The sequence below is a fragment of the Gopherus evgoodei genome, chromosome 10, assembly GCF_007399415.2.
Source record: "Gopherus evgoodei ecotype Sinaloan lineage chromosome 10, rGopEvg1_v1.p, whole genome shotgun sequence".
Taxonomy (NCBI): Eukaryota; Metazoa; Chordata; order Testudines; family Testudinidae; genus Gopherus; species Gopherus evgoodei.
Window position 1 is genome coordinate 40560984 of NC_044331.1, and position 20463 is coordinate 40581446.

At 49.5% G+C, this 20463-nt stretch overlaps 1 protein-coding gene across 1 annotated transcript in view; it reads left to right on the forward strand.

Annotated features, from left to right (window-relative positions):
* The window catches only part of LOC115658813 (mucosa-associated lymphoid tissue lymphoma translocation protein 1-like), a 69586-nt gene extending 49989 nt beyond the window's left edge, over nt 1-19597 (forward strand). Inside the window, 3 exon segments of the mRNA XM_030578265.1 lie at nt 1451-1602; nt 13651-13776; nt 18462-19597. Coding sequence (XP_030434125.1) covers nt 1451-1602; nt 13651-13776; nt 18462-18824 — 641 coding nt within the window. The 3' untranslated portion in view covers nt 18825-19597.
* Nucleotides 19598-20463: the final 866 nt, after the last annotated feature.

The following is a 20463-nucleotide window of genomic DNA, read 5'->3' on the forward strand; positions in this document are numbered from 1 at the left end:
GATTGTGAATCTCATCCCAGTAGCCAATTTTTCTCCCAAAGTCTCTTTTCTTCAAGGACCCCAAAATGGAGTGATGGGCAGAATAGTCCATTATTTTGTCCACTATTTAGGCCTCTTTTCCAAAGCACCAACTTTAGTTCACTAACTTCTGGTTTCACACTCAAGGACTGTGTTAGAATCATGCTGGTAAACCAAGAATGATCTTCACACAGTCCTTGAGTTCGGACTAGTTCAATCTGTTTGTCTCCCTTTCATGCCTTTCCCCACTAACATTTGCTGTTCCAGGTTCCTGTGACATCTTATGAACTTAAGCTCATGTTTTATAGTTGAACTCACAAGTGGTAATGAGGCCTACAAGTTTACCCTAAAATAGTACTGTGGCGGGGGAGGGGTTTGACAACTCACTGGCATGGCGCCTCCTGCTGGTCGTCCTGGGAATTAGCTCTTCCAGCTTGGACAACCCTCTGCAGGCCGGTGTCTCCCTCCCAGACCCAGTGCCCTTTGCTCTGGGGTTCTGCCCCAGCAGTAACCCCCAACCTGGATCTCCCCTCCCTGGGGAACCCCCAACTCTCTAAACCCACCTTGCCTCAGTGGCTACTGCCAGTCATCATCTAGCCCCAGCTCCCTCCGGCAGACTGCAGTCTCTAAACCACTCATCATCAGCAAGGGAGTTAGGACCTGCTGCCTTTGCATATCTCTGGGCTGCCCCTCTACAGCCCCAGTGCCTTTTAGTAGGCCCTTTTTAAGGCCTGCAGCCTAGGGATTTTCTAGGCTGGAGCTCCCCAGCTCCCTTTGCCCTTCCCCAGCCCTGCTCCACCTCAGGTACCCTTCTCTCTCCAGCGGCTAGGTCCTTCTCTCCCAAGAAGCTAGAGAGAGTGCCACTTCTTCTGGCCCATAGCCCTCTTATAAGGGCCAGTTGGTCCCTGATTAAGCTGGCCACAGCTGTGGCTCCTTTCCCAATCAGCCTACCTTTCAGAGCTGAAGCCCTCTCCAAGGCTGCTTTTAACCCCTCTTTACTGGAGTAGGGCAGCCACCCCATTACAGGTACCTACTTGGGAAACAGTTCATGATGGTCTCTTCAGCCAGCAGAGAAAGGTCTAACACGAGCCAATGGCTGGAAGTTGAAGCTAGACAAATTCAGACTGGAAATACTGCATACATTTTTAACAGTGAGGGTAATTAACCTCGGAACAGTTTACCAAGGGTCATGGTGGATTCTCCATCAATGACAATTTTTCAGTCAAGGGTGCATGTTAGGTCTGCTCTAGGAATTATTGTGGGGCAGTTCTCTGGTTGGTGTTGCAGAGGTCAGCCTAGGTGATACAGTGGTCCCTTAGAATCTATGAATCATTCCCATCTGCTGGCAGTGGCACAGAAATGAGACAGAGAGTGCTTGGTGTGCTGTGCATTCTGGCCTCTGCAATGACCACTCCTCTGATTTCACTTACAGAGTTGCTGAAGGAGACACTGACTTTTCCATGTGGCATCCAAGTAGAGCTACGCTTCCAGGTGGTTTTCTCTAACGTAATGCATGTGAGTGCAAAGCTGCAGACTCCACCTCCACATGTCACCGACATCCGACTCCTGCTCTGCAGACCCGCGGTGAGCTCCTTCATGTCTTTGGCTGGGGACCTTAGGCTAGTGTCCTGAACTTCCCTTCAGCAGGATTGAAAAGGCAGCAGAAATAGTAATGCCGGTGGTTGGGCAGGAAGGAGGAACAGTGTGCAGGTGGGGGTTATGTAGTGTGGGTGGCGTGTGTATAGTGTGGGTGGGGTGTGTGTTGTGTGGGTAAGATTTGGGAGGGGGTATATGTCCAGGAGAGGCTGAGGGGCTCAGTGTGTAGAGAGGGTGGGATGTACATTTGGGATGGTGGAGAGGGGAGCTGGGAGTGTTTGGGTGGGTGGGTGGAAGCCTGGGGTACTGCTGTCGGGGTAAGTATGTTCAGGGGCCAGGCAAGGGGAAATGTGCGTTGAAAGGTGGGTTGGGAACAGGGGCGGCTCTAGGAATTTTGCCGCCCCAAGCACGGCAGGCAGGCTTCCTTCCGCGGCTTGCCTGCGGACGGTCCGATGGTCCTGCAGCTTCGGCAGACCTCCCGCAGGCGTGTCTGCGAGAGGTCCGCCGAAGCCGCATGTAACATGCTTGGATGCTCTGCAAGAACGAGGTCCACACACACTGTGAGTTATTTGGCTTTAATGAAGGTAAAGTGACACATTTGCAACGGGGACCCTGGGCGTTGCTTTCACTTTGGCGGGGAACCCAGCACCAAAGCTCAGCTCAGCCTGGGTCGGAGTCCAAAAGCGGGACCGGGAGCATACAGCTATATATGCACAATACAAAAGCAACTTATACATATGCAAAAAGGGACTTCCCACAAGCTATGCCCGCCCTTTGGCCTAAGGCCATACAAACTGGTTTCAACCAGTTAAAAGCAAGTTATAACTGGCATGCCGTGTCCTACAATGACCGGCCACTTAGCAAGCAGGGGCTTTCTTCCACAAGGCCGCCGAGAAAGCGGAGATACCCTGGCTAGGCCGTGACACAGTCTTCCTCAGTTTCCTACACCGCGGGACCAGCGGACCATCCGCAAGCAAGCCGCGGAAGACAGCCTGCCTGCCGCCCTTGCAGCGCCAGCAGAGCGCCCCCCGCGGCTTGCTGCCCCAAGCATGTGCTTGGCGTGCTGGGGCCTGGAGCCGCCCCGGTTGGGAATGAGCTGCTGAATGGGCATATCACTCTGTTGCCAGAGTGTCTGTCTGGCAACCCTCTGGGGAATTGCATTTCTGACCATCATAAAGTTGGGGATCTGGGTGTCTTTGTTCTGCCCACGGACGCTCACTCAGTGAAGAAGAGAGTCCTGCCTGGGATCCTGTAGCCAGCAGGAATCAGTCATGCCTGGACCCTACTTGCTCCAGCATGGGGACAGAGCACCACAGACTGGCTTGATGCTGTATCCTGGGAACGGAGACACTGGAGGGATGTCAGATGGTTCTGGAGACAGCTGAGTGCCATGCCCTTCCCAGAGGGAGGAGCCTGTGTGGGCTGAGTGACAGTGCATGAGCAGGGGCTGAAGTGCTGTGTGGGGAACGTTTCCCAGGAGTGTGCTCCCCTTGTGGGGGGCGCTAGCTATCTACAGCAGCAGCAGGCCCAACAAGCACCAACACAGGCCCATTTCACACCTACTGGGAGAGAAATGGCTCTCCTCTTCTCGCAGCAATCAGGATGGGTGACTCAGGGCATCCCCTTCAGGCTGTTCTGGGTTCCATCAGTGCAAGCCACAGAACAAATGTTCTAAATGCAGAGGTGATGTGCAATGCCAAGGCTTTGCTTGCCTTTTGTGTAAATGTGTTTCCAATGTCTCCTGATTTACTTCGGAGTCACATTCAAGCAGGTGAAATTACATTCTTCTTCAAGTGATCACCCATGTCCATTCCACTGTAGGGCTTTCTGTGCTCCCGTGCACAGTTGTCAGATAGTTTTTACCCCTAGCAGTGCTTGCTGGGACAGCTTGAGTGCCCTCTGCTGCCTCTTTCACATCGTGTAGGCATAAAGGGTCAAGCTACAGCAGACCCTTCTCTGTTCCTTCCTGTCGACAATGATGATTGTTGGAGCTCCCTGGCCTTACTTCTGCAAATCTTTCCTGTTATCTGCATATAGCACCTGTGTATCGTTAGTGCAGTTAGTCAATTAGTTAGTTTCTTAGTAAACAAAAAATTGTTTTTATTGTTTCTGTGGGTTCCAGCACTCAGTGTGGGGAACTCACCCTGGTACCAGATGTAGGCCACACTTTTGGGGTTTCAAGCCCTGACACTTTTGCAACAAGGCTGTGCTGAATAGCGACCCACACCCCAGCTTCCTTAAATACTTGGGGGAGGCTCATGTGAGTGTAGTGACATGACAACTCACTGGCACAGTGCCTCCTGCTGGTCATCCTGGGAATTAGCTCTCCAGCTCCAGACTACCCTCTGCTGGCTGATGTCCTGCTTGCCGCTGGCCCCTGTGTCCCTCCTGGACCCTGGTGCCCCTTTATCTTGGGTGCTGCTCTCTGGCAGTACCCCCACTCCTTGGGTCTCCTCACTCAGGGGAACCCCCAACCTTCTACCCCCACCTTGCCGAAGTATCTGCTGCCAGTCATCATCTAGCCCCTGCCCCCTGTGGCAGATTGCAGTCTATACCGCTCATCATCAGCAAGGGGGGGTTGGACCTGCTGCCTTTGCCTACCCTAGGCTGCACCTCTGCAACCCCAGTACCCTTCCCAGCCTTTCCCAAGGCCTGCAGCCTGGGGGTTTTCCAGCCTGGAGCGCCTCAGCTCCTCTGGCTTTTTCCCAGCCCTGCTCCATCTCAGGCACCCTGCTCAGCTCCGAGGCAGCCAAGTCCTTCTCTCTTCACTGCTAGAGAGAGACTTCCAGCTCCTGGCTCACTGGCCTTTTTATAGGGCCAGCTGTGGCCTGATTGGGATGTGGCCCCAGCTGTGGCTGCTTCTCCAATCAGCCCAGCCTATTGGCTCCCGGGGCAGCCCTTTCCCAGGGCTGTTTTAACCCCTTCAGGGCTGGAGTGGGGTAACCGTCCCACTACAGTGAGTGTAAAGTGCAGCATTTGTAAGGGCTCTAGGCCCCATTGGAAAAAAGACAGAGCAGCCAGATTAAAATGTCTGCTCTTGGAGTCGGTGCTGCAGCCTCCATTGAGCCCTCTACTCTGGGCTCTGAGCACTTCAGCGTTGGTGAGTAGCACATCTCTGACACTACTGGTACTGAGGGGTAGATCGGCATCTCCGGTACCGAAGAAGAGGCATTGGAAATTGGATTCAGTATCAGGGTCATTGAGGGATTCAAAGGGGTTGACTCTGCTAAGGACTTGGGAAGGCATTCTACGAGGAAGCACTCCCCACAGCACACCTCTAACCAGGGAAGTTCATTGACTCCAGAGCCCAATGGGGCCTGTCAAGACCGGCTTCTGATGGACTTGCCTCAACATCTCTTCATGTTCATACTCTTCATACTGCAGAGTATCTTCCCAGTATCTTCTACTCCTGAGGCATTTGAGGATGCAAGAGAGTTGCTGAACCTCTCAGTGCCGATGTCACCAGTGGTTCAAGAATCTCACCTGGCACCAGTGTCTGGGGTACCATCTCTGATGCCTTCATCTCCACACTGAGCACCTCCTCCAGATGTGGCCATCCAGGTACCAGTGAGGCTGGCACCGTCTAGGGGAAAACCACAGATGATATGTCCTGCTCCCCTTTCTTACTTCTGAGAGAATTTTGTGTCACTGTGCATGCGCAGAATTCATGTCACCCACAGATTTTTTTTGCTTACCCGCAGAAAAATGACTTCTGACAGGGAAGCAAAGGACATAAGAGCAGTCACGTGCCCATCCCCAGCAGCGCAGACAAGTTTGTTTGGGTACCTAGAGCAGCTGATAGAGATGTAAATCACCTCCGGGGGAGGGCGGGCAGTCATGTGTGAGAGTGAGAGAGAGACAGACAGACAGACACACTGTCCCCCTCACTCACTATTGCAGCACACTTGGCATGGAGGGGAAGAGCTTCAGGGTGTTTCTGAGGAGGTAAGCATGGGGCAAGCTCTGTTTCCCTCAGAGCAGAATGTAGCAACCTGCCTACTTAGTGAATTGTTCCCATTGTCTTTGTGAATTCCCCCAGAAGTATAAAACAGGTGTAAAAGTTTTAAGGCCACAGTGGCGTAAAGGACAGTATGGCCTTATAAAGCTTATTGTGCTTTAGTGATTAGAACTGGTCAAAATTTTTGGACTGAAAAAATTTCCTATCAAAATATACTCCATGAACTGTTTGCTACTGACCTTTCTGGAGATGGTCAGTAGCCAGTATAAATTGTGAGTTTGATTCCCCAGCCCTCACTTGCTCTTCAGTTGCCTATGATTTAGCACTGAGCATACGGCTGCATACAGTTGTTGACTAAAGGATCGGGGGATTTCCTCCAATGCTCCCCACTCCCATTCTCCATCCATTGTATTGTAGTTTAAATAAATTACCAATGTAATTGAAACCAGAGTAACTGCATTATTCTGACAAATAAAATATGCAGAATTTTGCAAAATTTGAAAATACCATGCGCAGAATTTTTAATTTTTTGGTGCAGAATTCCCTCAAGAGTACCTTTCTTCAACGTCTGAGCCTTCTCCAGTACTGACAGGTGTGGCGTCACCATGGTATCAAAAAGAAGCATCTTTCTAATAAGATTCTGAAGGGGGGTTCTATGTATCCCAACATAGCCAGTCTCATCAGGAGGGTAATGCCACCTGCCTGCCCGGGTTTCCATCTACTGGGTGTCAGGAGCATCATCGCCACAAGCATCATATAGTTGGTACCAAGCATGGCTCTGAGCAGAGTCAGGATCTTTCTCATAAGCAACTGCAGGAGGGCCAGGAGCTGCATCAGCCTGTGGTATCATTAGCATCCTCTTCCTCATCTCTTGATGAGGAAGGTGTGGCAGAGCCTATCTGTTCACCTCCAAGAGATTTTAAGACCCATTAGGAGTTGCTGAGGAGGTCCAGAGAAAGTCCAGAAGAAATTCCACTAGTTGCCACTAAATGAGGCTATTTTAGAACCTACCAATATCCTCTGGCAGGCCCCAGCTTCCCTGCCTCTGGTTACTAAGAGAATGGAGAGAAGGTACTATGTCCCCTCCTGTGAGTTCAAGCACTTGTATAACCATCCTCCTCCAGGCACCCTTGTAGTTGCAGCAGCCAATGAAAAGGAATTGCAGGGGCACGAGGCCTCAACCCCAAAGAATAAAGAGGACAAGAAGATGGAGTTGTTTGGGGAAGCTTTATTCCACAGGTAGGTTACAGCTTTGCACTGCAAGCCAGCAAGCTTTGCTGGGATGTTACAATTTCACTCTGTGGGATACAGTTTCTAAATGTAAAGACGAGCTCCCAGAGGAGGTGAGACAAGAATTCCTCACTTTGATAGAGGAGAACAAGTTGGTCAACACAATGGTTCTACAAGCAGGTCTCATTGCAGCAGATTCTGCAGCATGGCCTTGGCCATTGCAGTGAGGCACTATGCTGGTGCATTTGTCTGACCTCCCTTCAGAGTTGCAACAGATAGTTTAGGACTTACCCTTCGAGGGACTGTCACTCTTTTCAGAAAAACAGATGAAACTCTGTATAGTCTCTAGGATTCTAGAGCAACCCTGAAATCCCTGGGCATTTACAGGAGCAAAGAGGAAGATGTTCTGCTCTCAGCAGTCTCAGCATTTTCAGGGATTTACTCTCCAGCCCGCGACCTACTAAGGAGAAGGAGCAGAGGTTACAAATGGTCACTTCCTTCTGTGTCTGCAGTCACTGGTTCATCGAAGCAGGCAGCATCTTCCGAGAGCTCATTTTGATGGGCAGGCTGAGAGGAGCCTGCCCATTCCGAGAAGGCCATCCCTTTTTGTTCCAATTTTGTCTGTCTGTCCCACTTCTGTCATGCGTGGACCCACATCACAACTGATTGGTGGGTTCTAAGCACAGTGCAAGTTACTGGTTACTGGCACCAGTAACTGCACACCACACCATAATAACTCTAGCTCAGGAACCAATCCATGCAACAAACCTCGATGCCAACTCTGCCCACATATCTACACCAGCGACACCATCACAGGACCTAACCAGATCAGCCACACCATCACTGGTTCATTCACCTGCACATCCACCAATGTAATATACGCCATCATATGCCAGCAATGCCCCTCTGCTATGTACATCGGCCAAACTGGACAGTCTCTACGGAAAAGGATAAATGGACACAAATCAGACATTAGGAATGGCAATATACAAAAACCTGTAGGAGAGCACTTCAACCTCCCTGGCCACACTATAGCAGACCTTAAGGTGGCCATCCTGCAGCAAAAAAACTTCAGGACCAGACTTCAAAGAGAAACTGCTGAGCTTCATTTCATCTGCAAATTTGACACCATCAGCTCAGGATTGAACAAAGACTGTGAATGGCTTGCCAATTACAGAACCAGTTTCTCCTCTCTTGGTTTTCACACCTCAACTGCTAGAACAGGGCCTCATCCTCCCTGATTGAACTGACCTCGTTATCTCTAGCTTGCTTGCTAGCACACATATATATACCTGCCCCTGGATATTTCCATTACATGCATCTGAGGAAGTGGGTATTCACCCACGAAAGCTCATGCTCCAAAACGTCTGTTAGTCTATAAGGTGCCACAGGATTCTTTGCTGCTTTTACAAAGTTTTTAGTCTCCCCCAGATCTCAGTCTGCATATAAAGATCAGGGAGCTATGGCCTACATTTTTAGCTTGCAGGACATTTCTTCCCCACATCAGGGGATGGGATGTATTGGTGCTGGCTGGCAATATGGCTGCCATAGGAGGAGTCTGGTCCTCACTACTCTGTCAAGAAGCAATCCTACTTTGGGACTTCTGCATCAGCACCTCTCTACTTCTGAAGGCAGCCCAGCTCCTGGGGGCCCAGAATATGCTGGCAAACCACCTAAGCAAGTTGTTTATCAATCGCCACGGGGATCCCTTTGCCCAGATACAGTAAGGTCCATTTCCCAGCTCTTGGGAACTCCCCAAGTGGATTTGCTTGTAACAAGGGACAACAAAAATGTCACTAGCTCTGCTCCAGAGCAGGACGCAGTTGGGTTTGTTGAGGGCTCTGGCTGGGGGTGCAGGCTTTGGTGTGGGCCCGGGGATGAAGGGTTTGGGATGCAGGAGGAGGCTCTGGGCTTGGGGGGGGGGGGGCTCATGGCTGGGGCAGAGGGTTGGGGATTGGGGTTGGGGTATGGACTTACCTCGGGCAGCTCCTGGTCAGCGGTGCTGCAGGCTAAGGCACGTTCCCAGCCAATTGTGGCACCGAACTGCACCCCGGAAGTGACCAGCAGGTCTGGCTCCTAGGCAGGGGGGCCAGGAAGCTCAGTGCACTGCTCTTGCCCACAGGCACCGCCCCCCAAGTTCTCATTGGGCACGGTTCTCAGCCAATGGGAGTGCGAAGCCGGTGCATGGAGTGGGGGCAGCATGCGGAGCCCTGTGGATCCTGTACCCCCCCAGGAGCCGGACTTGCTGGCTGCTTCCGGGGTGCAGCGTGGAGCCAGGATAGGTAGGGACTAGCCTGCCTTAGACTGGCAGCAATGCCGACCGGACTTTTAAAGGCCTGGTCGGCTGTGCTGACCTACCCATCAACACTGGTTTTCTCAGCTTTTGGACCTATCAGTCTATCTCCCACTATTGCTCCCACTTCCCACAGACCTAGTTTTGCAGAATCATGGCTGCCTCCTCTACCCCAACCTTGAGGCTCTCCACCTGTTGGCCTGGAGGCTTCATGGCTAACATCAGCAGAGGAATCCTGCTCAAGAGAGGTGCAGGAGGTAGTGCTGAATAGTAGAAAGCCATCAACAAGGTCGACCCATCCTGGCTGAGTGGAAAAGATTTTCCATCTGATGATGGCTGAAGGGGGGTCTTCCCCATTCTTGCTTCTGTTCAGCATGTGAAGGACTATATTTTGTGCCTGAAACATCAAGGATTAGCTTAACTGGGACCAGCTAGCAGCTATATTGACATTTCACCTTCTGGTGGATAACTGCTCCCTTTTTTCCAACCCATTGGTCATAAGGTTTTTGAGGGGCTTGGACAGGATGTTTCTGCTGGTATGGAGTCCTATTTCACACTGACATCTGAATTTACTTTTATCAAAGCTGATGGGTCCCCCCCTTTTGAGCCTCTAGCAACTTGCTCTCTGTTACACCTTTCAACAAAGGTAGCATTTGTAATGGCTATTACATCAGCCAGGAGAGCATGGCAGTTCAGAGTGTTCTACCCTCAAGGAGTTGTAGAGGTCTCATCAGAAATGGAAGACAAACTGTGGCACTTGGTCTGACACAATGCCAGTCAATAGTCCGTGGAGCCAAAAGATGTGTTCAAGAAAGAGATGGATGGTTTCCAGGGCAATGGGAACTGCACAAGAGGGAATAAAACATGCCATTTTGGTCAAGTAATTAATGGCAACCAACCCAATTGTACATCTCTGGGAGTGGGGAGTTCTGCTATGAAATCCAGGTACACAGTAGACCAGGGCTGAGAGAGTGTGCATATGGACTGAAGACCAATTGTCTTTCCACAAGGGATCTTGGCCCAGGAACACAGATCACAGCAAGAGTCAGTGTATTTCCTGACGTACGAGTGTATACCCAGCTACCAGAAATTTCACAAAACCAAGTTCCTGGTTTTAGTTTGGTGAGCTGCGACTCATGACATACTTTGAGACCCTTGCATCTCGGCTAGCAGTCTGGAACAGAAATGCGTCCTCCACAGTACAGAATTCCATCCTGCAACTGCAACTCTGAACCGGCCTGGGGTCCTCATCACCCAAGGGCTGGCAGGTCTGGGTGGCAAAGGGGTTGTGAGGCAGCAGAGATTAAATGAGTGACATTAGGTCCTTGTCCATTGGTCCCAGGACAAAGGGAGATGGCATAAGGATGGTTGAATGTGGTGTTGTGCATGACTCCACACGTTCATCCATGTGGGACAGGGCATCTGCCCACCTGCTTCTTGCACCTGCATAGCAGGGTAAATAAGTTTGTGAAACTCACTTTCTGTTGTAATGGGGGAACAATGAGATGTCCTGATACTGACAGTTTTCTTGTCTACTTAAGCCAAAGCTTACTTCAGCTAATGCAAAGTGTTATGGGATACTTAGCATAAGTGAACAGGATTATAGTATTGGCCAGTTTAGGCTATATCGCTGTTACAATGTTTGTGCTTAATATATACTTATATGCATATGGTGTGGATGATACATTATGAATATATTTATATGGTAGCCAGCATATGTTAGTCAACACAACCATGCCTGCAACTGTTTCCATCACTCCACACTGACTCAGCTGTTTGCGGCTTCAGAGTGACTCCCAGACAAATCCTGGAATCCGGTTACATAGATTCTAGCAGTGCCCCAGTATAATACTACTTAGCCCTTTTCATCAGTCGCTCTCAAAGCACATCATAATCTTTAACGTTGTTATGCTTGCTGCCCCCTTGTGGGTTGGGTCAGTGCTGCTATCCCCTGTACACAGAGAGATTAAATGGCTTGCTCACCGGCACACAGGAAGTCTGTAGGAGAGCAGGGGATTGAATGATGGTGTCTTTAGTCCTAAACTGGGACCCTACTCACTGGGCCATCTGTTGGGCACTTTACAAAGACAAAATGAGGGACAAGCCTTCTCCACGAGAGGCGACAGACAGGCAAACAGAGGATAGGGAGAAGAGGTGCATCATGTAAGTATAGGGGTCAAGATTGTGATTGTTCATGTCTTGGGGATGGAGTATCATCATTTTTAATAGCTGGAAGATTTATGATGTACAGCAAGGCTGTCTGCTAAGGGTGTTTGTTAGATTGCAAAGCCAAACACTCACAAGGTAGCCATTACAGACTGGGTAATGCATGCCAGCAAGGGAATGGCAGGGAAGGAGCTGCCTGGAGAGACACTGAAGGAAATGCTGGTGGGGAGGGAGGAGGGCAGTGAGCCAGGAGAAGACAGGATTACAAATGGCAAGAGAAGAGAAGATGATAACATGTCAAAAGCAACAATGAAGTTGAGGTGAAAGTGGCGCAGAGGCCTTGAGATCTGACCAGAAACTGATCATTAGAGACCTGGGCAAGAGCAGCTTAAGGATGGAGGTTCAGTGTGAGGCAGGGAGGTGGAAGTAGTGGCTGTGAAGTGCAAATGGGCTGTGATCGGAGGAGAAGGCATAGGGTGGAATATACCTTTTGTTCTGTTCCAGACTAACAGCCTGTCTTCACAGTAGAGTTAGCTCCAGGTATAACTCTGCTGTTACCCCAACCAAACTGCCATGCACATAGACAAAAATCTCTAGTTTGAGTTCAGTGGTGCTTTAAACTCGCGTGAGCTAGCCCATCAGTGGTTGGGGGCTGGAGCTTGGGTGCTGCTGATGCTGGAGCTACTAACGCAGTGTAGACGCAGCTACTCTATGCTTGTCATACAAATACTGTGTTGCTAATCCAGTCGCTCTGTGCAGTTCCAGTGCTGGGTCACAGTGTGGCTGCTCTCGCCTGAGCAAAGCTAACAAAGAGTTAACTTGAGAAAATTCAGCAGAGAAGACGTAGCCTAGTCACCTTCCAGCTGAGACCAAATACAGACCAGTGCAGCCCTGAGGAACAATTTCAGATGGTTTGAAGTAACTGAGCAAGGGGTTGGACTGGGCTGGAACTCCACCCCTTTACAATGCTATGCTCTCCCCTCACCAGCAAGAATGCTACCTTTTAATGTTTTCTCCTAACTCTTTGCCTCAACCATTGTTGCTCTTTTCTGAGCTACGTCCCATCTGCATGTCTCTGATGCACCAAGTACTTGGAAATAGACGCGTCTTCAGGTCAGATTGGTTTGTACAAAAATACTCCAATCTCCAAGGTATTTGCATTTATCCAGTTCCTCTGGATAGAAGCCTTAATCACGATAACAGAAACTGGGTCACCGATTGCTTCTGTTCATGCAGCAAACCCTCCTGCTGTCACTATCCCTTCACGCATAGATATGCGTGTTAGCAGCAAGGACTGAACTCAGGAGCTTCAGCACCCGTGCACCAAGCCCTTGCCAAGATTCCAAAGCTCCCCACCTGCACAGAGAGAAGATCAGAGCAGATGGCAAAAATTGGCCTGAAATGCCCACTTATTCTGTCTTGCTGCTAGTGTCACTTTTCACACACCCTGCTCCATTCTGAAGATTGTTCTGCAATGGCCACGTGGCACTGAACAGTTAGGCTGGGGTCAGTGCAGCATCAGTCCCATCCCTGTACACTGACTGCAGGGGACTTTTGTGGTGAACAAGTCCATACACCAGCTGTATGCCACAGCTGTTCACATTTGGCTCAGGGAAGGTTCCCAGGCCATTTGGCAGCTCTTGCAGCCAGCCAGCCAGCACACCTAAGGATCTGGCCAAGCCTTTTAGGGTACCTCTAGGCAGTCCATGTCAGTGAGCTTCCCAGCCCAGGTCAACAGACTCAGGTTAGTGGGGCTCACGCTCGTTCTCTAAAAATAGCTGTGCAGAGAGCGCTTTGAAATTGCAGCTTGGGCTGGAGGTCAGGCTGTGAAGCCCAGGGAGTAGGGTGGGCTTCAGACCAAGCTGCAACATCAAAGAACTGTCTACACAGCTATTTTTAGGGCACAAGCGCAAGCCCTGCTAACCTGGGCTGGGAGGCTTGCTGTTGGGCTGCGTAGACATTACTCATGAATTTGGAGAAAATAGCAGGCTGTTGTAGTTGCTGGAATGTCCCACTAGAGGGCCTCATGATCCCTCATAGCAGGCCAGCACATTACAGACATCCTGTTACAGCAGTGCAGGTAACATCAAGTAGGGAGGTACTTTTTTTCTTTTTTTTTCTTTTTTTTTTTAGATCTTTATGCTGGCAAAAACCCTACAGTTCTCTGGCTACTTTGTGCCACCAGAACAGCACAAAAGTGAGTGCTCAGAAACTGTCCCTGTGTTCTTACAGTTCCCATTTGTATTAGGAAATGCAGGATTTACCTTAACCAGAGCTCTCTGGGCAAAGCCAGCCCCAGATACTGCTGGGTTTGAGTAGCCAGGTTTGTGTGAATTACTGGCTTGTGCTGAGAATGCTTTTTTGGTTTATTCTTGTCTATCTGCTCCAGGAGGTGCAAGAACTGGCCGTGCTGACTGACTGCCAGTCTGACCGGGTGGTGTCGTTACTTGTCTCACTGTATGAGCAAGAGGAATTGGACTGTGTGCTCCGGCTCTATGGCCTACAGAAAATTCAGGTAAAAAAGCCACCCTCTGTGGAAATCTCACTGCTGGCTTTACTGCCCCAGAGAGCAGCAGGTGCCTCTCAGACCATCTTTGCAGGAGACTTCCATCATCCTCAAGCATTCCCGACCCATGTTCCTGGGTGTGAAGGGAAACATTGGCTCAGATATGGCCATGGTGCAGCGGCCTCTCCCTGGGCCTTGAACTCTCCTGTGGCAGATTAATGACCAAGCCAACACTGCTGCTATTGGGGCAATTCACTGCTAGGGCACAAAAGATCTGTCCCCTTTGCTCACACTTCCTTTCTAGCCTTAGGCCAGAGATCATGTTTTCTCAAGGCCTTTCGGTTTCAAACAGATGTCCGGGCCACAAGCAAAGACCAGGCTCATCTCTAGTGGCTTACAAAATTCTTTAATTCCATCATGAGACACTTACCTATCCCATAGATGAAGGGGACTGCTCATTCAGAGAAGTTGAGTGATAAACTGCAAGGCCAGAAGGAGGGATCATTATGGTTAACTAATCTGACCTGCTGTCTAGCATAGGCCAGAGACCCTCAGCCAGTCAGCCCTGCAGTGCTGGGACCAGTTTTTCCCTGCTACCTGAGGGCCCAACACTTTGCAGCTGAGCCACAGTATATCCTTACAAAAGCATCCAGACTTGGTGTGAAAACTCCAGGAGACGGAGAATCCATGAAATCCCTCCATAAGCAGGTGCCAATGGATAATCGCCTCATTGTTACAAAATTGCACCTTATTTTTAATTTGAATTTTTAGGACCCAACTTCCAGTCACAGGATCTTCTTATTCCTTTATCAGCTAGATTAAAAGGCCCCCTACATCAGATGTCCCTTCTCTGCATAGGAATGCAAAAGGGCATGTGTCCCCCTATCCTTGATTACCACAAAAACTGCTCAGTCTCCTTTATTTTGTGTGCATTCCATATAATTTATTGAAGTCCCCCCCGCCCCCATCAATGCCTATAAAATGCAATATAACAATTCTAATACCGTATTACGCTATGACAGACGGCCCCTGTTCATCACAGCTCTGGAAGGAAAAGAGATCTCCCTTCTTTGGGATTGGCTTCAGTCTGAGCACAACTAGGTCTGTCCTCCCACTTTTCCCTGCTAACCCTGCCTTTTATCAAGCTAGTCAGATGATGGGCCAATTAATTCCTTCACCCAGCTCCCCACATCTTTTTAGCTAATCACTGGGGAAACTCACTGATACTGCTGTGAGCAGAGTACCGACCCATCTATTAGACCTCAGCACTCTGTCGCACACCTCCCCCTTTTACCTGAGAGTGAGTTTGGCGGGGGGGTCCTGCACCTACCTTTCCTTGTAGGAGGTTCTTGCCTCTATACATTCCTGTTTGCCCCACGTTGGTCTTTTCTGGGTCGATCCGTCCTCCACCTGCAGAAATTGCTCCCATAATTCAGTTTTAGCCCACAGAGCTTCACACCTACAGGCCCACTCTTCTTAGCTTCTTTCACCTTGTCTCCAGGTAGGGCCTGTTGTCCCCCTTTCTTTTCCTTCTCTAAGGCCTCTGGTTCTCCCAGTCCCACGAACTGGTCCCTGGGTTCCTCCCCTCACCCTTTCTGCCATCCAGGTACCTGGGACTGTCCAACTCTTGGGCTTGGACTGTTCTTCTCCCCCGAGCCTAGTTCTGCCTTTTCCTTTTTCTCCCTCTTTTCCTCTGGAACAGTTCAATTTTTGCCTTGGCTTGTATCATTCTGTGCAGGGTGTTCTGATTCTATTAACTCAGGCCATTCCTCATTTGCTTATTTTTCTAGCATGTGGGGCCATGGCCACTTGCTTTCTTTCTATAGGGGAAGGGGCTCAGTCCATACCTTCTGCAGCCAGATGGGGTAGCCTCTCCATTACTCCCACCTGCTTCCATCTGCTTTTCCCCTTTACCTCTAGGGGTACCTCTGCCATTGGGCACTTTCTTCTCCCTTTGAATGCGTGTTAACTCTACCTTCTCCCCTGAGAGCCTCCCGGGGGGCTTCACTAAATCCCCCCAGATCAATGAGCATCCTGAGGCAGTGTCCACAAGCCCCTTTCTTCCCATCTCTATAGGGACGGCAGGCATTTTCCTTTTCCTCCCACACCCAACAGTCCCAGTCCATCCACAGAACTCTGGGAACCTGCATTGCATCCTGGAGCAGTCCCGCTTAATATGTCCCAACCTTCCACATTGTTAGCGCACTAGTTCCCAATTCCCTGAAACTGTTCCTTTTACTTCCTCCCTTTTCTTTTTGGGGCTTTTCAATTCCCACCCCATCTGTAGCTGGACCACTCTTCTGGGAAAATTGGTTTCTGCAAACTCTTTGGTGAGTTAAATTGTGACCTCTAGGATGCTGGGCTGGTGCCTCCTTGCCCTGGTATTCTCTGGGAGGCTCTGGAGAAATTGGTCCAGTACCACCAGATCTATAATTTCCCCCCACAGTTCCAATACCTGACTTCAGACAGTGGGCAGCCCAGGCTGTCCGCTTTTGTGCATATGCCCTGGGTCATACCCCTCTAGTGGCCCAAAATTTCTAATGGTATTTTTCAACAGATAGCTCCACCCAGTCTAAAATGGTGGCCTTCATAACATCTTAGTTCTGGTCCTGTTCCTTATTCAGGGTCGTTAAGCCACAGAGTTTACCCAGTGAGATAAAGTGCCACCCAGAGGGCCCAATTTCCTTACCCCACCTGGCTCCAGTGGTTACTCTCTCAACTGTTACCAGGAACGACTCCAGATCATCAACTGGGCCCACTTTGCATACAGTCACAACCAGGTTAGCCTCTGCACTGGGACTCACTAACTTCTGTACAAACTGATTTCAGAGTAGCAGCCGTGTTAGTCTGTATCAGCAAAAAGAACAGGAGTACTTGTGGCACCTTAGAGATTAACAAATTTATTTGAGCATAGACTTTCGTGGGCATGCAGTGGAAAATACAGTAAGAATATATATATACACAGAGGACATGAAAAAATGGGTGTTGCCATACTAATGAGAGGAGAAAAATAAACTTTTGTAGTAATAATCAGGATGGCCCATTTCCAACAGTTCACAAGAAGGTGTGAGTAACAGTAGTGGGGAAAATAGCATGGAGAAATACGTTTTACTTTGTATAATGACCCATCCACTCCCAGTCTTTACTCAAGCCAAATTTAATGGTGTCCAGTTTGCAAATTAATTCCAATTCTGCAGTTTCTTGTTGGAGTCTGTTTTTGAAGTTTTTTTGTTGGAGTATTGTGACTTTGAGATCTGTAATTGAGTGACTAGGGAGGCTGAAGTGTTCTCGGACTGGTTTTTGAGTGTTATAATTCTTGACATCTGATTTGTGTCCGTTTATTCTTCTGCGTAGAGACTGTCCGGTCTGGCCAATGTAGATGGCAGAGGGGCATTGCTGGCACATGATGGCATACATCACATTGGTAGATGTGCAGGTGAACAAGCCTCTGATAGTGTGACTGATGTGATTAGGTCCTATGACGGTGTCCCCTGAATAGATATGTGGACAAAGTTGGCAACAGGCTTTGTTGCAAGGATAAGTTCCTGGGTTAGTGTGTTTTTGTTGTGTGGTATGTGGTTGCTGGTGAGTATTTGCTTCAGGTTAGGGGGCTGTCTGTAAGCGAGGACTGGCCTATCTCCCAAGATCAGTGAGAGTGAGGGATCATCCTTCAGGATAGGTTGTAGATCCTTGACTAATTTGTGCAGACTTTTCTGCTGCTTCGCTTGCCAGGCCAGCAGGGATTGACATTCAAATCAGTAGGAGTGATGGAATGTCTGTGTAAGCAGAGTCAGAATGAGCTCTACCCTGACATCTGGTGGTGAGATGTGGAAAAGGACTTCAGGGACTGATCTACTTTGCATGGACACACCCACCTTGCCTAGCATGATGGGCCTGCTTGCCCAAATGGTCACTTTGGCTACTGTGGGATCCCCAGTCTCTTTGTTATTGGGGCAGGAGCAATAAAAACCTAGGTCTAGGGTGACTGACCCTTGCAGGGGAGCAGGAGAAAGAACAGGGGCACCTTACATGCTCCCCTGCAAGGGTCAATGGCCAATTGCCACACCTCTCCATGAGGTTCTGCTACAGTCTTCACAACACCCCCGTTCATTGACAGTTCCCCATTAACAACTACATTTTGAGGTCAGTCAGCTTTTAATCTCCAGAATGTGCCATATCTAATTCATTTTGAACGCTAATGCCAGACCTGCCTTCCCTGGTGCCTTCACCTATGGCCAAGAAGGCTGATTCAAAACAACATTGCAGCAATTTTATAAGAAATCACAGTCCTCACCGTAAGAGGAGCAGCCTCCCACAGAGCCCCTAGCTCCACTTAGCCAAACTCCTGTCATGTGTTGCGAGTGACTAAGGGCGCATCCCAAGCACAGCTTATCCTGTCACCAAGAGAGCTCATTTCAGTGGAAACCAGGAAGTCCAGTAGGTAGGTAATGGGTCAGATTCACTACTAGAGTAAGCAGATGCAATAACACAGTTAGCTAGTAGTGAATTTGTCCCAGTGAAGTTTGTCAGTGACCTGGGTCTCCTGGCCAGAGTTGTGTGCTGCAGACAGTGTTTAGGGGCAGTGAGCTCCCAAGAGCACCCAGTCGAGCCTTGATCCCTTGATGGTGGTTGAAATGAAGCCTGCTTTAGGTTTTCATCTCTGATTCCCTTTGTGTTCTCTGCTCTTCCCCCAGACCGATGTGCTGCTGCAGTTGGATTTGCATTACACCCAGCTTGGCACCAAGCAGAGGGCTTGCGAGAGTCTGCAGAAAATCCTCCAGAAATCTCTGCTAGCAAAACTGTTCAGCCAGAAAAGCTCTGCAAACCCATCCTGCATGGTGGGCCAAAAGGCTGCTGCCACCGTGTGCCCCAAGGCTGCCCCTGCTGTGAATGCAGCCCATGAGAGGTCCAGCTCTCTGAGAGCAGAGCCCAGACACAGCTGGCAATGTAGCAACCAGTCAAACATATGCAGCGAGCCAGAGGAAAACGATGAGAGTGACTTGAGCAGCCTCTGCTCAGCCCTGCAAAGGGCTGGCCCAGGGCAGAATTGTCCTTGACGTGTGGGGGAGTTCAGCTCACTATCAGCAGACTGTATTTCAAGTTACAAGCCAGACAACTCCCATAATCTGTATTCTAATCTGAGCTCTTCTCCAGTCCGGCGTGGATCACATCCAGATGGTCAAGGCTGCTATTGAAAGGGTTTCTCTTCTCATCCCACTAGCAGGGAGTCCTAGTGAGTGTTATCTGACTCACAGGCAAAGCTATAAGCTGTTTAAAACAAGGGCCTCCTGCAGACGGGTGATTTTACTATCCACTAGACAGTGTGACTGACATGAGTTATCACATTCCCCAACAACAAGCGTCATTCATTTACAGCCAGTGTTGGCAACTGAGCTGCTTTGAGATTCTCATTTTAATAAGCAAATGTCTACATCAAGCACTGACAAAATGGTAAGAAACGGTAAGTGAAGAGACCCAAGAACCTTGCAGGCATGTCTGATACAACCACAGATACAATTAAAAAAGCAAATAGTTCCCTCAACTCTGTATAAATATTACAAAGAATTAACGAATGACGAATGTAAAATTGTATGAATGTGTACTGTGTTCAGTATGTAGTACTGAAATAGTGTTAGGCTTTTCTATCTAATAGGAACATGCAACAAACAATTGTACAATAACGTTTATTTGTGTTTCTAAAGGATATATTTGAGTTTTGTATTTAGGATTGTGTTCATTGTTCTCTAAACCAAATTCTGATATCATTTTGGGAATGCACATAATTTTAATGTATTTTAACATATTTATTACATTGTTTTTTCCCTGGATCTAACATGGGTCAGAGTTAAGGGTTTTATTATGTTCGAAATGACAGTGTTTGTGGGATGCTTCTGATGTAGCTGGATGCTTTAACCTAGTGTTCTCTACTGTCTGAGTGGTTTTAGGCATCTGTGGTGAGATTCACAAGGGGGACTTAGCCATCTAACTGCCACTGTAGGTGTTTAGGTCCAACATTTAGGTACCACTGGCATTCACAAAACTCCTTCTCAGCTATCACCTAACCCTGGATGTGTCCATTGCCAAAGTCGCTGAGGTGCCTAAGTTTCAGTAGATGGGCAGGCACACAGAGTGTGCTTTCTATTGAATATTCTTTGGAGCAAGGGGCTGGCATGTGAATCTCCCTCTTCCCAGGTGGGTGCTATAGCTACTGGGCTATAGAGCAGAGGTGGGCAAACTATGGCCCATGGGTCACATCCGGCCCATGAGACCATCCTGCCTGGTCCCCGAGCTCCTGGCCTGGGAGGCTGTAGAACCACTAGCCACTGGTGCTCCAGGCAGCACAGTAAGGGGACAGAGAGCGGGGGGGTTGGATAGAAGGCAGGGGAGTTCAGGGTGGTGGTCAGGGGGCGGGGGTGTGGATAGAGGGCAGGGGAGTTCAGGGTGGTGGTCAGGGGGCGGGGGTGTGGATAGGGGTTGGGGCAGTTGAGGGGGGAACCAGGGAGTTGAATAGGGGTGTGGGTCCTGGGGGAGCAGTCAGGAAGGAGAGGGGGTTGGATGAGGTGGCAGGGAGCAGTCAGGGGCAGGGGTTCCAGAGGCAGTCAGGGAACAGGGAGAAGGGGTGGTTGGATGAGGGCAGATACAAGGTGGGGTCTGGACCACAACCCCCTTCCCTCCCCAGCATTCTATACAATTTAT